Below are 19,443 nucleotides of genomic sequence, written 5' to 3'. Positions count from 1 at the left end.
AAATGCAGAACAGGTGACCCATTACGCGTTAACTGTCGATCCAATGGGCCCGCTGTCCGTGTGGAACGTGTTTTGAACAATGAAGGTATACCAACCCGGGACATGTCTTATCTTTGCCTGTAGTACATTTATTAGTTGAAATATGTCTGATAATTAATGCATATCTGTCATTTTCTATATAGTTATACTAACTTACCCTTTGGTGTGTGAAAAAAGAGGGTGGGGGTGGTAGGCACACCCAGTACAACACCCCCACCCCACCACCACCCCCACCTACACCAAATGGTAGGCTCATGATTTCAGTCACTGTATTATCTGGTCCCGACTTGATTATTGACGAGCTGCTATCATATATCGGGAATATTTTTGTGTGCTTTCTTAGCTAAACATACAAAAACAAAGAAGACAGTTATTAATCTCCATGAATATAGTTCATACAAGAATGTTTAACAGAGGTACAGATAAGCTGCGTATCTGCGTAAATTACGCAAATATTTATGTGAAAATTCAGTTCCTATTAAGTCTATTGCGTACAAGTACACTTGAATTTTTGTAAATACTCAGGAAATTTGATCTTACACGCATACACACAAAAATGTCAAATCTTAGCTTGCATACCGGTGGATAGATAAACTAACTGAGGTATATTTTGAGGTTCATTTCAGCACATGGCAACTTGCAGTCTTTCTTATCATTTCTCATTTTACAGATCAAATATCAATAAGAAACATGTAAACCAACATTTTAGTTTTATCATATTTTTACAATTAATGGAAAATGGCAAAATACCCAATTGAGTTTGAGTGAGGTGGGTACAATTTGTTTGGTTACTCAAAGGAAAATTAGGATACCCAATTGAGATGACCACAAGCGGGTTCCGAACTCAATGACCCCAGTTATCTGTAGTTCTGGATTAATATGTGCATACATTTACAGGATTAGCAATTATAGAGCATTATGCACACCGCTGTTTCTCATGCTGACTTTCAAGTGTATGATAAATATTTCTTAAACCTCCAGAAACAGAAACAAATTACTTATTATTGCTTCATTATTTCTCAGTATGCTTTCTCTATGCTTATTTATCAACAAGGAACATATGGCTTCGACCATGTTTCATTTATAAAAAATATTTATTAATCTGTAGGAATTGAAGGAATAAATATAGACCTGATCAGAGGCCAATATTTGGCACCAAGTCTGCAGCAAGTGTGGGTAAAACTTCCCAAATGAGAAATTAACTTTTCACAAATTTTGTAGGAGTGGTGAGGTAGCCTAATGGTTAAAGCATCTGCTTCTCATGCTGAAGACCAGGGTTCTATTCCCCACATGGGTACAATGAGTGAAGCCCATTGTTGGTGTCCCCCACCATGAATTGCTGGAATAATTGCTAAAAGCGGTGTAAAACCATACTCACTCACTCGCTCACAATTTTGTAAATATTTTTTAATACATGGGATGACTTCATGGTTGTGAATATAGTCATGCTTATAAACTGACTCCCTTCTTGTGTGATCTGATTGACTTAAAATTACTTTGGTTTGACATAGGTTTGACTTTGGTTCGACATAGGTTTGACTTTGGTTCGACATAGGTTTGAGTTAGGTTTTCCTGTTTTGCTGGTGTTGTACTGGGTGAAACGTAAGACAGTTTCCCAGTGTTACATACTTTCAGTGTAGTGGGACTCTCCCCTTCTGCAACAAAAAGCACTGGGATAAGTCAGTACAACCCCTTGACAAGAAACAAACACCATCCACAATTGATTTTGCGTTTTTTAGTACATGCTTTACTCTATGAATACATATGGGGTGGTGGGGTACCCTAGTGGTTAAAGCGTCAGCTCGTCATGCTGAACACCCAGGTTCGAATCCCAACTGCAATGTGTGAAACCCATTTCTGGTGTCCCCCGCCATGATATTGCTGGAATATTGCTAAAAGCGACATAAAACCATAGTCACTCACTCACTCACTCACTCGTCCGTCCATCCCTGGACATTAAGATGACCATGAGAATGCAGTGTATTTTTTCTCCACTCTGTGATGTTAAACATCCTGGATGTGTTCTTCACTACAGGGCTACAACTGTCGTATCTCCTATACAGTAACACAGACTAACAACAGTCGTAGTGCTACAATAGCTTTGTGAAACGGGGGCCCTGGATCTGCTCTTCACTACAGTGTCCTCAGGAAGTGTCATCACCACCTTCATCTCAAATTTCATGCAAAACTTCTCAAGATCATTTAGGAGATAAACCTAGTGTGTTTGAAAATCAGAGACATGCTTTACTGAATTGATGGCGACTAAATTTCAATTGGAACCGAACGCGTAGCGTGAGGTTTCAATTGAAATATTTAGTCGCCATCAATTCAGTAAAGCTTGTCTCTGATTTTCAAACACACTAGGGTTATCTCCATTCTACCATGACCCATTTAAAATCGAACTTCCTCGGGCTCTGCGGAAGACACTGCGTAATCCGCCATGGGACGAGGGCGAATTGAACTCGTCTGTGAAGGGAGCGGTAGATGCTGTTCGTATTTTGTTAACATTACAACATAACAATATTCTGTCCAAAGAAATCAAACTACTGTTTATTCAATGCAATTAGGTAATACCCGAGTAATACCAACTCCACACGACTAAAACCAGCCTATTGTTTTGTGTGCCGTGAAACTGTACCCCCCTGGCCACACTATAATGAAATCGTCTGACCTACTTATTTTCTTGGAAGTAGACAGTTACGCAACAGTTTGAAATGGCGGACGAGCCAGTGTTGTTTACATTTTGCTTAAAGGTTGAAATTGAAGTGACAGTGGACAATACTTGACTGACTGTTGAATCTGAACCCTGCAGAATCGAAGAATAGATCCTTTCCTGATCAACCTACGACCTGTAACTTATCAAAGACTGTTGATTTTTATGACCGGCCGATCATGATTTCATGTACTGCCTCCACCCCGGCATGCGACAAAAGAGTGACAGTACTGCTGCTTATTGTACATGCGACTAACTTGTGATTCCTTGGAACTTTGTTTTCATCGTTTGGGACTGGGCTGTGTCCAAGCGTTTTCAAAGTAGATGAACATAACAGTGACAACCTAGCGAGGGAAACTGGCAGAGAGCAGAATTATTTTGTGAACGATGCAACGGGATATGATGGAGTATGGCTATGAGTGGCATAAATGTGGTGTTTTCGCCAGACCGTTAGATCTATCTTGCAAATTTCCCATTCTAAACGGAATTAAATATACCATTTACCAGGTAGGTAAATGTTTACTTAATGTTTTGCTGCATATTTTGTATAAATAGGGATGTATGTTTACAAGGCTTTCTGATTTATATGTTAGATATTGTTTTGTTTATGTTTGGGGCTGTGTATTGTAATTGAGTTTGAATATTTTTATAATAGAAGGTAATATGATAGTGAAGTTCCCTCATAATTGTTGGGGAAATCATATAACTGTATTTTTCGAGTTTAAATAAATGTTTTATCAGCATTTCCATCACGTCTGTTGTGTTGATATTAGTCATGTTGGTGGTCAAGCTGAAGTAGAAAAGCGGCAGTGTTCTATACGCGGCGCAGTGAAGCGCAATGAAATCAAACGCATTTTTAATCCAAAAATTTCCAATTGCCTGTGTGGAAAATTCGAAAGTCAGCGTCAAAATCCATGGAGTTGTTGTTATGATCCGCCATCATTGTGGTCAAACGGAAGTAGTTCTCACAATAAGATTTGTCAATGCGCGGTGAAGCGGCCTTACAATCAGATGAGCGTCAATCCACAATTGATGCCGTCTGATTTTTCTGAACAACCAATCAGAATCTAGTATTTTCTTGATTCATGGTAGAATGGTGTATTTTTACCAGAAGGCTAAGTTTAGCTTGGTCTGTTTTGAATCAATCATGATTTAAAGCTCCGATGGAATGTCCAGTTGAACACATTGTGTCAAAGTTAAAGGGACCTACCTAATTTCTTTGGGTGAGACATAACCGTTAATTGATGACTCAATTAGGAATATACAGGGACTAAGCTTTTACTTTGATACAATGGTAAGTTTGACATGCAACAGTGTTTGACTGTATCTCGATACAATGGTAAGTTTGACATGCAACAGTGTTTGACTGTATCTCGATACAACGGTAAGTTTGACACACAACAGTGTTTTGACTGTATCTCAGTACAACGGTAAGTTTGACACACAACAGTGTTTGACTGTATGTCGATTGTAAGTTTGACACACAACAGTGTTTGACTGTATCTCGATACAACGGTAAGTTTGACACACAACAGTGTTTGACTGTATCTCGATACAACGGTAAGTTTGACACACAACAGTGTTTGACTGTATCTCGATACAATGGTAAGTTTGACACACAACAGTGTTTGACTGTATCTCGATACAACGGTAAGTTTGTCACACAACAGTGTTTGACTGTATCTAGATACAACGGTAAGTTTGACATACAACAGTGTTTGACTGTATCTAGATACAACGGTAAGTTTGACACACAACAGTGTTTGACTGTATCTAGATACAATGGTAAGTTTGTCAGACAACAGTGTTTGTATCTAGATACAACGGTAAGTTTGACACACAACAGTGTTTGACCGCCTCCGTGGTGTAGTGGTTAGAGCGTCCGCCCGGAGAGCGGAAGGTCGCGGGTTCGATCCCGACCGGGTCATACCAAAAGACGTTAAAATATGGTACTTGTTGGTCTTTGCCTGGCGCTCGGCATTAATGGGTACAACAAGGACTGGTCGGCTCGGAGTCAGTATAATGTGTCTGAGTGGGGTATTCATGCTTCACTGCGGCATGGTATCTCAGTGGGCTAGCACTATAAAACCAGCTTCAGTCTGGGCTAGTACAAGCAGCCGCACATACACATACACACGCATGCACGTCGTCATATGAGCGAAATATTCTCAAGCACGACGTAAAACCCAATTTAACCTAACCTAACCACAACAGTGTTTGACTGTATCTCAGTACAGCGGTAAGTTTGACACACAACAGTGTTTGACTGTATCTCGATACAACGGTAAGTTTGTCACACAACAGTGTTTGACTGTATCTAGATACAACGGTAAGTTTGACACACAACAGTGTTTGACTGTATCTCGATACAACGGTAAGTTTGTCACACAACAGTGTTTGACTGTATCTAGATACAACGGTAAGTTTGACACACAACAGTGTTTGACTGTATCTCGATACAACGGTAAGTTTGACACACAACAGTGTTTGACTGTATCTCGATACAACGGTAAGTTTGACACACAACAGTGTTTGACTGTATCTTGATACAATGGACAATGGAATCATGGACGATCAAAGATGCCATGTATGTCCAACTGACTTGACCATGTATATAGAGGCATCCTCGGATCTTGACACTTTGGAGAAACATATTAACATGTTGAGGAAACATATTAACACATAGAAGAAACATATTAACACATAGAAGGAGCAAAGTGAAAGGTCTAATTTTAATGGGATTTACTTTAGTGATAGCCACTTTATTCTTGGTGTTTGAACCCGTGAAGAGCTGAGTAAGAATTGGTGTTCAGTAACCCATGCTTGTTGTAAGAGGTGACTAACAGGATTGGGTGGTAAGGCTAACTGTCTTGGTTGACACATGTCATTGTATCCCAATTGCGTTGATTGATGCTCATGTTGTTGATTACTGGATTGTCTGGTCCAGACTCGAATGTTTTCAGGTCGCCGCATATAGCTGAAATATTGCTGATCGCGGTGTTAAACAACAACCAACCATCTGATCTTGGTATTTAAAAATGTGAAGGTCATATTCAAAATGCAGGTAGCAAATTAATATGTGGTTAATTTTAACTAATAATAAAAAATCATTTTCAGCGTGGTTATTTATAATAAGTCTCAGTTATCTAATTTTTTAAAAAGTACCCTTAAGTTGTTACAAAACTACTAACAAGTATAGGTTTGGAGAAGGGCTGCCAATACCATGCTGGGCTAAGAGTGTCGGCTGACGCCACTATTTCTCCTTACTTTAGATGTAATTCAACAAAACTTGGTCTTATCCACAAAACCACATTGCAAAATCTTTCATTAGAATAAACAATTCTCGAGGATTTCCTAATTCAGCAAGTCAGCAGATAGGAACTGGCCTCAGGAAACTCATGTATTTATCATGGTGATATTAGCAGCAGGGTGTTGTATGACAAGGAAGGACATCTGATATTGCAGTTACTACTTGGCGAACTTGACTCATGCAGGTGTTACACGGCAAGTTAAAATAGTATCTACACTGTGGATTGAAGATATATATCATCATTTGAAGCAGCAGTGATCGGAGAGACTAGTTGGTGTTCATTCAGCAGCTGTAATTATGAAATCTTATACTGCCAATACATGTATTTGTCATGACTAAAGTGGTATCTTTTCTGCTTGATGCTAACATGCTATTAAGAGTAGGATCCCTGTCATGATATAGAAATTCAAACTTTTATAGCCTGTTAGCAGTATGAATATACTGTGATATTAAATTAAGCCATATTAATGTTGGTGTTTTTGCATTGTGTGAGTTTGGCATAACATGACAGTTTTTTTAATCAGTTCACGTGAACAGGGAAATATTTGTGCCTTATGTTGTTAGTCTTGTGGAAAACATGATCTCATCAATTCTGTTGTATGTGCTCAAGTCCCAAGGGGGTTCCATTGTTGACTGAAAAGATGACTGAAAAGTATCCAGTGGTGTTTTGGCCGACTTTGTGTATTGGATCACGCATTTGCCTTGTCTACACTGAATTTATACTTGTGTAATATGGTAGAATGTTACTCTGATGTCTTTTGTTAAAGGTCACATAAACCCTAGGGGGTACAAATACATAAATCACTAACTGGCATCGTTATAAATGAAACCCCGTCATTAAAACTACTCATTTCGACCTTTAATTGACTTAAATCGACCTTTTTGACAACAGTGCACAATTCTCACCCGCGAACGAAATTTCAACCAATCAGAGCGGCGCGCCTCTGTGACGTCATATGAGGAATAGCTTTGAGAGCCGATGCAGAATTCATCTACATTTTAGGGGGTAAATTATCGTGTTTACAGGCTTGTATAAACCTGAAATCGTGACAATTGTTGTGGAAAATGAAAGCTATATGTTCTCACAATCTACTGTCATTTAATTTTGTCTCCTGCTTTGCCTAGTTTCGAAGTTACAACTTGTTTTCATAGACGATTCTGTCAAAATCGATTGGTGTCGTTAGGCCCTATTTGTATAATGACTGATCCAAATTGATCCCATTTCTGTGTTGTTTTACCTCGATATTTAATCATGTCATGTAAAAATCTGTTTGTATTCTCAAAACAGTGTCGGCCCATAAGTTTTCACATGCAATACAGCAATTAATACTCCCTCGTTGTAACCCGTGTTAGGTGGTATAAACCTACACATGTTATTTGTCATCATTCACTTGATGGTCAGTTAATGAATTTATAACAGGTATAATTAGTGGTAACACACTTAGATTACCCGACAAAGGTTCCCATTTGGCATTTCTTGTGTCTGGAGTAAATATTCAACATTATAAACATCGATCAAAGGATTAACCGATAACACGCTGATTGATTAATTACTCTTATCTTACACAGCGGAATTGTCAAAGGTAGTGTTTATGTATGTAGATTTACTAATCTATACTGAATACACTCTGTCGTGGTCGGTGTTCATGCGTAAAAACAACGTCCTTCTTTCAAAGGATTAACCGGCAATACATTGATTGATTGCCCATTATTGGCTAACTAAATTACTGGTTTTAAAGAAAGGCGGACATTATGCAATTAGTTGCCAGGTGTGCTATCTTGGGTGACCAATGAGACTATACACCAATACCTGAAAAGATTTATCACTTTTTCGTATATTAAACTGTTAAAAGACACATCATTTGGAACAGTTTTGTGGATATTGATGGATACATTCCTCGAACAAGGTAATGGCCTGATATTGTTCCTATAACTTTAATCTGTTTTAATTTTAATATTTGCATTTTGTTTTATTCATTTGTCGTAGCATTCAACAGAATCATTGTTTTCGCCGTGAAGTGTAATGAGACAGACAACATGCACTAGGGTGTGTGTGCGAATTATTATTCACATTGGCAAACTATAAAATGTCTAGATATTACAGTTCTGTTATAAATTCACTATAAGTATCAGCAGATTGTCTGCTTTTATTTAGTTTCAAAATGCATACAAGTGTGATAATAAACTAATTAGGATTATAAGACCAAATATAAAGACGCACATTGACTAGTATCTACATACTGGTGAGTGGACATTAACCATGGGAATGTAGCAAGAAATTTATCGCTAGCAGTATTGTGACTTCGACCCCATCTCGCTTCTGTGGAAGAAATCGTTATGTTATAAGTTGTGTCATGCAAAATCCTTTTGGTTATGATTCCAATACATATTTAACAACGAGTAGAAAGTAGTCTTGATTTTCTAACTTGATGAAAACAAACTATAATCTCATTAATTCTAACAGATTTTTTATTTTTAAAATGATAGCCCTGTCGGGAACATCCGCCAGTCTGAGGATAAATGTTATTTTAGGTTTGTTTTCACCGAAGTTACAAAATCAAAACTACTTTCTACTGGTAGTAAAATATGTATTTTATTGATGGCCAATAGGATTTTGCATGACATAGCAGTATATCATAACAATTTCTCTCGTGGCAGCGAGGTGGGTGTCAATATAATACTACTTACAATATTATTGTTATTTGACCACAACCTCACTTCGAGGAAGAAATCGTTATGTTACAAGTTGTGTCATAGAAAATCTTTATGGTCATCAATCATATGCATATTTTACTACAACTAGTAAGTAGTTTTGATTCTTTAACTTCCGTGAAGCGATCTGAACACAAGTAAGATATCGTTTCAGGCTTCCACAACGCCAACCGCACTCACAAACATAACCCATTTAGCACGAACTTCGGGTCCTGTGGAAATCTGTGCATGGGGACACCATCGCCCGACCCCTAGGAGCAATTGACGACAAAGCAACGATTCGGCATGTCGTCATTGATGTCGAGAAATCATCAAAATGATGAGCGTGCTACACATTTTCTATACAACTAACTGAAAATCGTTCCTCATATGACGTCACTGCAGTGCTCTGGCGACAGAGTTACGTAACCTGTCTGTGGTTTCGTTGGCGGGCGAGAGGGAAGCAGGCGACTTTTTGGCCACTTTTAATCGCTCGGTATTAATTAACCACAAGTTTTTAAAGAATAAATTTGGTGTTCCGCATAAGACTAACCACAAATCTTTCATATGTAATGGTTAAAAGAGTAACAAAAAACAAAGTTTAGTGGTTCTTTAATAGTGAAATGCAGTTTTGGTGATGTTGATGAAACATCTTTCGGACTGTACAGCCATTTATGAAGAAAACAGAAAGGGCTGTGTGTGCAATGTTCACATGCATGTTTCTGTATATTTCTTCGTTCCTGTACATTTAACATATTAAATGTAAACAAGCATACACAGATATCTCTGGGAGAGGACTTTCTAATGTGCCCATTTCTTTTCATGAGAATAAAATATCTTGAACTAACACTAATATTACCAATAGCACTCACTCACTCACTCACTCACTCACTCACTCACTCACTCACTCACTCACTCACTCACTCACTCACTCACTCACTCACTCACCCACCCACCCACCCACCCACCCACTCACTCACTCACTCACTCACTCTACCATGTTTCAGATAAAACAAGACTAGTATTGACAGTCCTCCCACCATGGAGACAAGAAGTGCATATGTTGAGGACGTCCTCCGTTCTGGAGTAAAGAGTTCTGATGACCAATTCGAGCCACTGGTTGTGATCGAGTTTTCTGCCGGGGCAAAGCAAGCATCCATTGAATGGCTCATGGCTCGGATACAGGCGCCAAAGTCTGAGGCTGGCGCCGATCTTCAGCTTAGGATGATGGTTATGCAGCACAATAAGGTATGAGTGTGTTTCCAGGGGTTACACAGAATACTGTGTGACATGTACGATCAGGAAAATGCTGTTGAGAGAATTTATATAATAAGATTCCCTTTTGTAAAACAGGCCATGTTTGTAAGTTGATATCTTTTCTGATACGATAAAGTGAATGAAACAATTGCATCGTGTTAGAAGGAAGAATGCACTGTGCTATGAAGATTGTGGAATGGTGCAGTGGTATAATGATGGACAAGTTACAGGTCTCATCATGACTGAGAAATCAGTACTCACAAATGATGCTGACACCCTGATTCAGACAGTGGTTCAGATGTGATGATTCTGACACTGTTGTTCAGACACCATGGGTCAGACAGTGGTTCAGACATGATGGTTTTGACACCATGGTTTAGACATGATGGTTCTGACACCATGGTGAAATCAGTGGTTCAGACATGATGGTTATGACACCTTAGTTCAAACAGAGGTTCAGACATGATGGTTCTGACACCATAGTTCAGACAGAGGTTCAGACATGATGGTTCTGACACCATGTTGCAATCAGTGATTCAGACATGATGGTTCTGAGACCATAGTTCAGACAAGGGGTTCAGACATGATGGTTCAGACATGTTCAGACATGATGCTTATGACAGCATGGGGCAATCAGTGGTTCAGACAATGGTTTTGACACCATTGTTCAAACATAATGGTTCTGACACCATTGTTCAGACAGAGGTTCAGACATGGTTCTGACACCTTGGTTCAGACAGAAGTTCAGACATGATGGTTTTGATATCATGGTGCAATCAGTGGTTCAGACATGATGGTTTAGACAGTGGTTCAGACATGATGGTTATGACACCCTGGTGCAACCAGTGGTTCAGACATGCGTGAGAGAGTTCAGTTTTACGCCGCACCCAGCAGTATTCCAGCTATATGGCGGCCGTCTGTAAATAATCGAGCCTGGACCAGACAATCCACTGATCAACAACACGAGCATCGATCTGCACAAATGGGAACCGATGACATGTGTCAACCAAGTCAGTGAGCCTGACAACCCGATCCCGTTAGTCGCCTCTTATGACAAACATGAGCTACTGAAGATCAATATTCTAACCCGGACCTTCACGGCTCGGTTCAGACATGATGGTTTCGACACCCTGATTCAGACATGATGGTTCTGACACCATGGTTCAGGCAGAGGTTCAGACATGATTGTCCTGACACCATGGTTCCGACAGAGGTTCAGACATGATTGTCCTGACACCATGGTTCAGACAGAGGTTCAGACATGATGGTTCTGACACCATAGTTCAGACAGAGGTTCAGACATGATGGTTCTGACACCATGGTTCAGACAGAGGTTCAGACATGATGGCTCTGACATAAAGCCATACTTTTTGCACAGTGTCTTACTACCTAGCATCTTAAAAACAAATCAACATCTCTTCCCAGCTCACAAAGTGTATTAATGGAGCCTTGGTGAGGAGGTGCTGACTATACACTCTGCTCAGTCAGGGACACCAGTGGTTTTAGGCACTGCAATCTGATTTATATAGTTTTACTAAAGTGGTAAGTAACCATGGGAGACATGAACCACTCCTGATACTAGTTAGGCACTGCAATCTGCTGTGCAGAGTTGCTTCCCTTAGGCATGCAAGGAACCTATCTCACTGTTTCAAATCTGAATCCATGGGTTTACGCTGAAAATGTTTGTCAGCACCGTGCCTGATTTTTATAGTTTTACTGAAGTGGTAAACATGTGAGACGTGAACCACTCCAGACATGCCGTGAGATAACTGGAATACTGTTCCAAGCGGCTCTAAACCAGACTCATTCACTGAATGCCATGATTGTGACTTCCAGGACAGAGGAGATCTGACCACAGAAGAGGACCGGGTAAGGCTGTTGTAACATGTGAAGGGGTCCCCGCACTTATTGTTTCCCTCCTACCAGGTTGCAGTACGCCCGTCAGTGCACCCTGTAGTACACCATTGCTGTGGATTGTGACATTACTGAATGACATACTTACAGATGGACCTCGGCATGGCATGATGTATCGCTGTATTGTCTCAAATGTAGGCCCATGTTTGGGAATAAGCCAATCATTGTCTGTAAATGCTCTTAGTGAAAAACAGTTTGAAACAAAATTAAGCCAGAGCAATATATTTTCCTGTTTCTTGTATTGAATTGAAATAACAAATTGTTGATGAAGTTTATTTCTTGAAAAAAAAAACACTCTTGGCATAAATATTTTCATAACAATACAAAATGGCTGATGTTAAATCAGCAAATTTGTAAATAGAAAATATATTTTCTGTTTTTACTTACGAAGAAGGAAATACATTGATCCAGACATACACTGTATGGCTTTTAGATTTTTTTTCAATGAAATTTACAGTGTGTCAGCTTATATGTGAGACAATACAGTAACCCCAAGTTGTAATAGTCAGAGTGTTGCTAATTGTATATCCCTACTGATATGTTATCATGCTGTAGCTCACCTGGACTGAAATACCAGGATGAGTGTACATGCCACATTGTTAATGTCATATTATCAGCTTCAGATGCTGGGTGGATATTCCAGGGTAGAAATGTTTTATATGGCTTTGGGAGGCAAAGATTTTCTCTGGTTGTAATGTTAATTATAACTGCCCTATTTTCATGTCATTTTCCAACTAATTACAAAAGTTTTGGACCATGAAAGCTGATATTTGAAATTTCAGTTCTGTGTAGTATGGAAATACTGTTTGGTGCCCGAACCACAGGCTCTAAAGATTATGATCCATTTAGAATATTTTCACTGAAGTGATGCATTGTGAAATGCTGTTATTGGGGTGATTTCTCTAGACCAGTGGTAATGATGCTAAGATATAGATATCAAGGCACCAACATGATCTAGACATCGTAGCTGTGGAAAAGACAAGACTGCTGTAATATTTTTGGGGCAAGCTCAGTTCAAATGTCAATGACACCGTTATTGATGATGTTAGTACTGGTTACTCTAATAAATCACTCAAACCATTAGTAGATCAAGTCATCAGTGTCCATTACAGCAATTCTCTCCTGCATGAATATATTTACACTCTCCATTCAATGGAGAATTATATATCATTGTTTTGTATTGGTGAAAGGGTTTAAATACACCTGAGGAGACGGATTATACTCATCCTTTATTATTTGACATTACCTAATGGGGGACCCAGGACTGGTTGTATCCTCCACTGTCAATGATGGAATTGGTTTTGTTTCACCACCCCTCATCACTTATTTTCAATATTGTCCCATCTTATACCGTAGGTTGTGGTATTTCATTTATCCTGCCTGGTATATTATGTTTTATACAGTAATTGCATGTTGTGTGGATATACCCTATGATATGAGATCAGATTAACTCAATACTTATCTCTATCAACATCTGTGACATCCATACTTATCTCCACCAACATCTGTGACATCCATACTTATCTCCACCAACATCTGTGACATCCACACTTATCTCTACCAACATCTGTGACATCCATACTTATCTCCACCAACATCTGTGACATCCACGCTTATCTCCACCAACATCTGTGACATCCATACTTATCTCCACCAACATCTGTGACATCCATACTTATCTCCACCAACATCTGTGACATCCACACTTATCTCTACCAACATCTGTGACATCCATACTTATCTCCACCAACATCTGTGACATCCACACTTATCTCCACCAACATCTGTGACATCCATACTTATCTCCACCAACATCTGTGACATCCATACTTATCTCCACCAACATCTGTGACATCCATACTTATCTCCACCAACATCTGTGACATCCATACTTATCTCGACCAACACCTGTGACATCTTATCTACCAACACTCTGTGACATCCATACTTATCTCTACCAACATCTGTGACATCCATACTTATCTCTATCAACATCTGTGACATCCATACTTATCTCCACCAACATCTGTGACATCCATACTTATCTCCACCAACATCTGTGACATCCATACTTATCTCCACCAACATCTGTGACATCCATACTTATCTCTATCAACATCTGTGACATCCATACTTATCTCCACCAATATCTGTGACATCCATACTTATCTCCACCAACATCTGTGACATCCATACTTATCTCCACCAACATCTGTGACATCCATACTTATCTCCACCAACATCTGTGACATCCATACTTATCTCCACCAACATCTGTGACATCCATACTTATCTCCACCAACCATCTCCACCATCTGTGACATCCACACTTATCTCCACCAACATCTGTGACATCCATACTTATCTCCACCAACATCTGTGACATCCATACTTATCTCCACCAACATCTGTGACATCCATACTTATCTCCACCAACATCTGTGACATCCATACTTATCTCCACCAACATCTGTGACATCCATACTTATCTCTACCAACATCTGTGACATCCATACTTATCTCCACCAACATCTGTGACATCCACACTTATCTCCACCAACATCTGTGACATCCATACTTATCTCCACCAACATCTGTGACATCCATACTTATCTCCACCAACATCTGTGACATCCATACTTATCTCCACCAACATCTGTGACATCCATACTTATCTCCACTAACATCTGTGACATCCATACTTATCTCCACCAACATCTGTCATTTGAGGGGCGGTGGGGTAGCCTAGTGGTTAAAGCGTTGGCTCGTCACGCCGAAGACCCGGGTTCGATTCCCCACATGGGTACAATGTGTTAAGCCCATTTCTGGTGTCCCCCGCCGTGATGTTGCTGGAATATTGCTAAAAGCGGCGTAAAACCAAACTCAGTCAGTCAGTCTGTCATTTGACTGAATCCTGAAATAACCTTGACCACCCAACCACAGTACAGGTTGCAGGGGTTTCTTGAGCCAGTCAGATCACAGTTTTCCCAAAAGCTAGGTTTGATCACCTTAGTTATAAAAATTCAACCTCATCAAAAGAAATTTCTTTGAGAGGCATTTAAAAGTTGGAGGATAAGAATGTATGTGATCCTCCTCCTGTAATAAAGAAGTTCATTATCCATATATTCTTATCCTTCCTCCTCAAAAGAACACCCACACAGAACTAGTCTCCCTAGGTGGCGTGGGTGTACGTTCAAGGGGGTATGAAATACATAACAATTTTCTCCATTTGGAACTTCCCGTTTACATTTGTTTTTGAGACAGGAATCAAGTATGCATGCATCCTCAATAATCTCCAGGGTATACGTTACGATCACTCTCCACTATACCCTGGATGCATCCACGGCCTGGCCCGATAATTGTATGACCTCCCTTTGCTGGCTCCACATTCTCACAGTAGCCAATCAGCTAAGCTGCCGTTACAGATGAGCTTGCCAGTGTCAACAAAAATAGCGGTCACAGTCACGAAGGTTTGTTCGCAGTGCCACTCATATTTTTTGGGAAATCATACTGAGAATTTGACAGATCTGAAACTTTAAAAAAATATATGAAAGAACTCCTTCTACCTCTTTCAGAGTACCTCTGCATCAATTGTGTTGCCAAGTTTAAACGGTTAGATAATTTAAGAAGCGAAAGTGAGTATTGATTGGTTCGCTCAACTTCCCAGCGTAGACACCTGATTGGATAAAAAGCCAGCCAAGGGAGGTAATAAAATCATCAGGGCCATGCCATGGATGCATCCAGGGTATAGTGGAGAGTGATTGTAACGTATACCCTGGAGATTATCGAGGATGGTATGCATGCTGCTACCCGGTATGATTATTTCACTCAGTACTACCAGTCATTTAGACGCCTCCACACTGATTGGCTGATCAGAAAGCTCTGACATGACCTCCAATGAACTGTTTTCCGATATTGATGGGGAGAGGTAAAACATCTGATTTTAGTACGATTGTATGGATGTGTGTTGATGTTCAGAGGAATGTTTAACCTGAGAGTATTGAGACTATGTAAAGCCCCATTGCTGTATCAGTAAACATGGTTGTGCATGGGTTACGCTGGATAACTAGCATGTCACTAAAGTAAGAGGAGTTTGCTTAACTTTGTTACAGTCAGGAATGATTGGTGAACATAACATTTGTTTTTGGTTTTTCATTTTATTAATGACATTATATAGCTATTTATGCACATAATGATTTGTAACTGATCACAAGTGAAAGCTTTCAACAGACTGCTACTGATTTCAGGATAATAGGTGACATTCAAACAGATAGTTCCAGAAGAATCGGTATTATTTTTTAAATAATTGTTTCCTACTTCAGTATTAAGCTGTCCATTAAGTGCCATGTTGCTGTGTTGGGGTCGCTTTCCAAAGAATGCCCCCAGTACACTGTTTTGCAAACATATGTCATTCACTTTACCAACGCTCTCTTCCTTTTTGAAAGTGTATAGTGCCATTTTATGCTTACTTCTTTGTATGTGGTACTCAATGTACACTGAGGTGTTCCCTGTTCATTAGAGTTGCCTCCCTGTGTATTATAGTTATCCCCCCTTATTGCAGGAGACCATCCTGTATGTTGGTGCCAGTAGTGAACGTCTGCTAATGTCAGCAGAATTAATGGCTATGAAGAAGGCACATGTAGATGGATTTGTCCACGAGTTTTCAGTCGCAGACTTTGACAACTTTTGTGGTTCAGGTGAGTTTTCATTTGAAAGTAGTTGGTACTGAATCTTGACTTGAAGTGAGTGAGTGAGTGAGGATACTTTTACATCACTTTTAGCAATATTCCAGCAATATCACAGTGGGGGACACCAGAAATGGGCTTCACACATTGTACCCATGTGGGGAATCGAACCCAGGCCTTCAGCGTGACGAGCAAGGGCATTAAACTACTAGGCTAAACACACCCCCACCCCCTTGACATGAAGATCTTAGGTTAAAATTCCATGCTACTATGTTGCCATATTACTATCAGACTAATCTTTATTTGCTTTTTATAGTAGGAATAAAATAAGCTGTGTGTAATACTCTCTGTGTAGGTTACGACATGGTTCATATATAAAATACTGTTTGTAATAAGTTAAAATTTCAATAGTAGTTAATTTTTCACATTTACTGAAGATTGAAGCAAATATTATGAAAGAAAATTTATTCTCTTTTGTTTTTCCCTTTTTTTGCAGGAGATGTTGGGACATTTTTCTCCATGGCAGAGAAACAGAAGATCATCCTGAAGGAGCTGGAGGGTATTCGGGCTGGGGAGATGGATGCCCACATCCCCGGATATGAGCAGCATAGACTGTACCCTGGGAAGAGCATAAGTAGGGATATAATGGAAATATACACCCAAGATACTTCACTTGCAATAGTTATATATGGGGAATAACAGCTGCCATGATGATTTTTAATTTAAACAATGTACAATGTAATATGCTAGGAATAACAGAAATATGCATCCAAGATTGATTTGTAAATATTGTCAATACTGTGCATAGGGAGTAATTGAAATCTGCAGCCCAGATAGGTCATTATATCAAAGACGTATGTGGGGATAGCAGAAATGTCAAGCTCTATCAATGATGTAGGTAAGGAGTATCAGAAATATAGAAGCCTGTCAATATTTCAAGCTGAATGATTCATTCTTGATGGATGTGTATGTAATGGATGTAACAGCTGTGTGTATATACCATGGAAATAGTATGTGATCTGACGTTCCAGTCAAGAAGTACCAGAGTCGACAGATTGTGCTGCAGCTGTTTCCCCTGAATGACGAGGATGCTCTGAAGAACCTAGCAGATGACTGGTGTGGTGTCCGTAAAGTCTTCAGCAGGCAACCTATACGTTAGTAGAAAAACACTGTTGTTCTATTTAGCTGATATAATGTGTTTAGAGGATAGGATTTGTTGTATATACAACACAATGTGATCATCTGTTTCAGATGAGAGAGGGGTGGGGTTAATGTGTTCACACATCACACTAAAGACTAACTCACTCACTCACTCACTCACTCACTCACTCACTGTCACTCAACTCACCCACTCACTCACTCACTCACTCACTCACTCACTCACTCACTCACTCACTTGCTTCTGCTGAGCATCAATATTATGAATAAACCTATGTACCAGTTCAGTTTTTGTGCTAGACAATCTTGAATAAGGTCACATTGCCAATAACCAATAATGTCAAGAACAGTTCAAGCTGTTTCTTCTTCGATACTTCATTGCAACCCCTTTCATATTGTTTTGCAGATCGTATACAAAGATATTTTGGCGAGAAGATCGGTATTTACTTTGCATTTCTGGGCCTGTACACCATTTCCTTGATACCACCAGCTCTCATCGGAGTTATATATCTTGTTACGTCATGGCGGAGTATGTACAGGGAGGCAATATTCGCTGTGTTCAATCTCATCTGGTCCACTATATTCCTGGAGGCCTGGAAGCGGCACTGTGCGGAGCTCACATATCAGTGGGGAAGCATGGATTCTGCATCAGCCAAATTTGAAGAGCCCAGAGCAAGATTTCATGGCTCTCTTGGCCGGAACCCTGTTACCCAGAAGCCGGAGCCCACTTTCCCCAAATGGAAGCGTCAGATGAGGTTCTATTTGATTACAGTACCTGTGATATCAGTATGTCTGGTGGCAGCATTCTTCGTCATGCTGGCATATTTCTGGATGCAGGACTGGGCGGACAGTGTCTATGCAGCGGAGAAACATTGGGTCAACTACCTGATGTTGTACGCCCCGACAGCTGTGTATGCTGTCATGATCGGCATCCTGAATGGCATCTACAGGATGGTGGCCAAAAAATTGAACGATTGGGGTAAGGTCAAGGACATGCGTTACACCTCTGAAAACCAAAATGGCTGTAGGCTAACTGTATACAACACCAAGCATATTGTAGATATGAGGGTTTTTTCTTCAGTAGTATAACGTGGTGAGAACAAAAGTAGAAATCACTATCCTACGATAATTCCTACTTTGAATCCCTTTCTTGTGGTTGTGCCTTTCAATAGGATCCCCTGCATTCATCATGGTACTTTAATAGTATACACTTCTATCCAGAAGAACTGAACTTCCTTGTTTAAATTCACTGAGGGTGTCAATTGAGCTATAAAACTTTTTTTTTTTCCACCAAAATATTTCAAATTTTACAATGGTCACACTTAGATATACATCAGAAATAATTTTCGCTGGATTCCGAGGTTCCTCCTGAATGTAAACCCACCGTAACTGCAGCCAGAAACAGCATGACTGACATATGTTCCTTCACAGTTCACATGACAGGGTCACTGGCTGCCCAATTGTCTGAAGCACTGCTACTACTATCTGTATTGAAACATGTCCCTTTGTCATGCCAGAATCCTGTGATTGTGGGATTCGAAGCCACACTCTCAGAGTCAGGCACCTACTCGCCAACACACAAAGTCAGCCGTCTAATCCACTCAGCCACAGTGGCTACCACTAGTGGGTTAGATGGCTAGCTTTTTGTGTTGGCAATTGCCTGACTCAAAGAGTCT

The 19,443-nt window shown here is 39.9% G+C and overlaps 1 protein-coding gene across 3 annotated transcripts in view; it reads left to right on the top strand.

Moving 5' to 3' along the window:
* Positions 1–19,443, top strand: part of LOC124271824 (anoctamin-10-like) — a 32,082-nt gene that overhangs the window by 457 nt on the left and 12,182 nt on the right. For 2 of the 3 annotated variants that reach the window (XM_046706975.1, XM_046706983.1), the window contains exons 2-7: positions 9,761–10,001; positions 11,847–11,879; positions 16,486–16,621; positions 17,106–17,243; positions 17,641–17,763; positions 18,174–18,746. In XM_046706975.1, coding sequence (XP_046562931.1) covers positions 9,795–10,001; positions 11,847–11,879; positions 16,486–16,621; positions 17,106–17,243; positions 17,641–17,763; positions 18,174–18,746 — 1,210 coding nt within the window. In that variant the 5' untranslated portion in view covers positions 9,761–9,794. The remainder of the gene's footprint in view (positions 1–9,760; positions 10,002–11,846; positions 11,880–16,485; positions 16,622–17,105; positions 17,244–17,640; positions 17,764–18,173; positions 18,747–19,443) is intronic. The other variant, XM_046706989.1, reaches the window with a different exon arrangement.

The sequence above is a fragment of the Haliotis rubra genome, unplaced genomic scaffold (genome assembly GCF_003918875.1).
Source record: "Haliotis rubra isolate DU_JTF1 unplaced genomic scaffold, ASM391887v1 Scf103, whole genome shotgun sequence".
Lineage (NCBI taxonomy): Eukaryota > Metazoa > Mollusca > Gastropoda > Lepetellida > Haliotidae > Haliotis > Haliotis rubra.
This window is presented reverse-complemented; position numbering and strand designations above follow the sequence as displayed.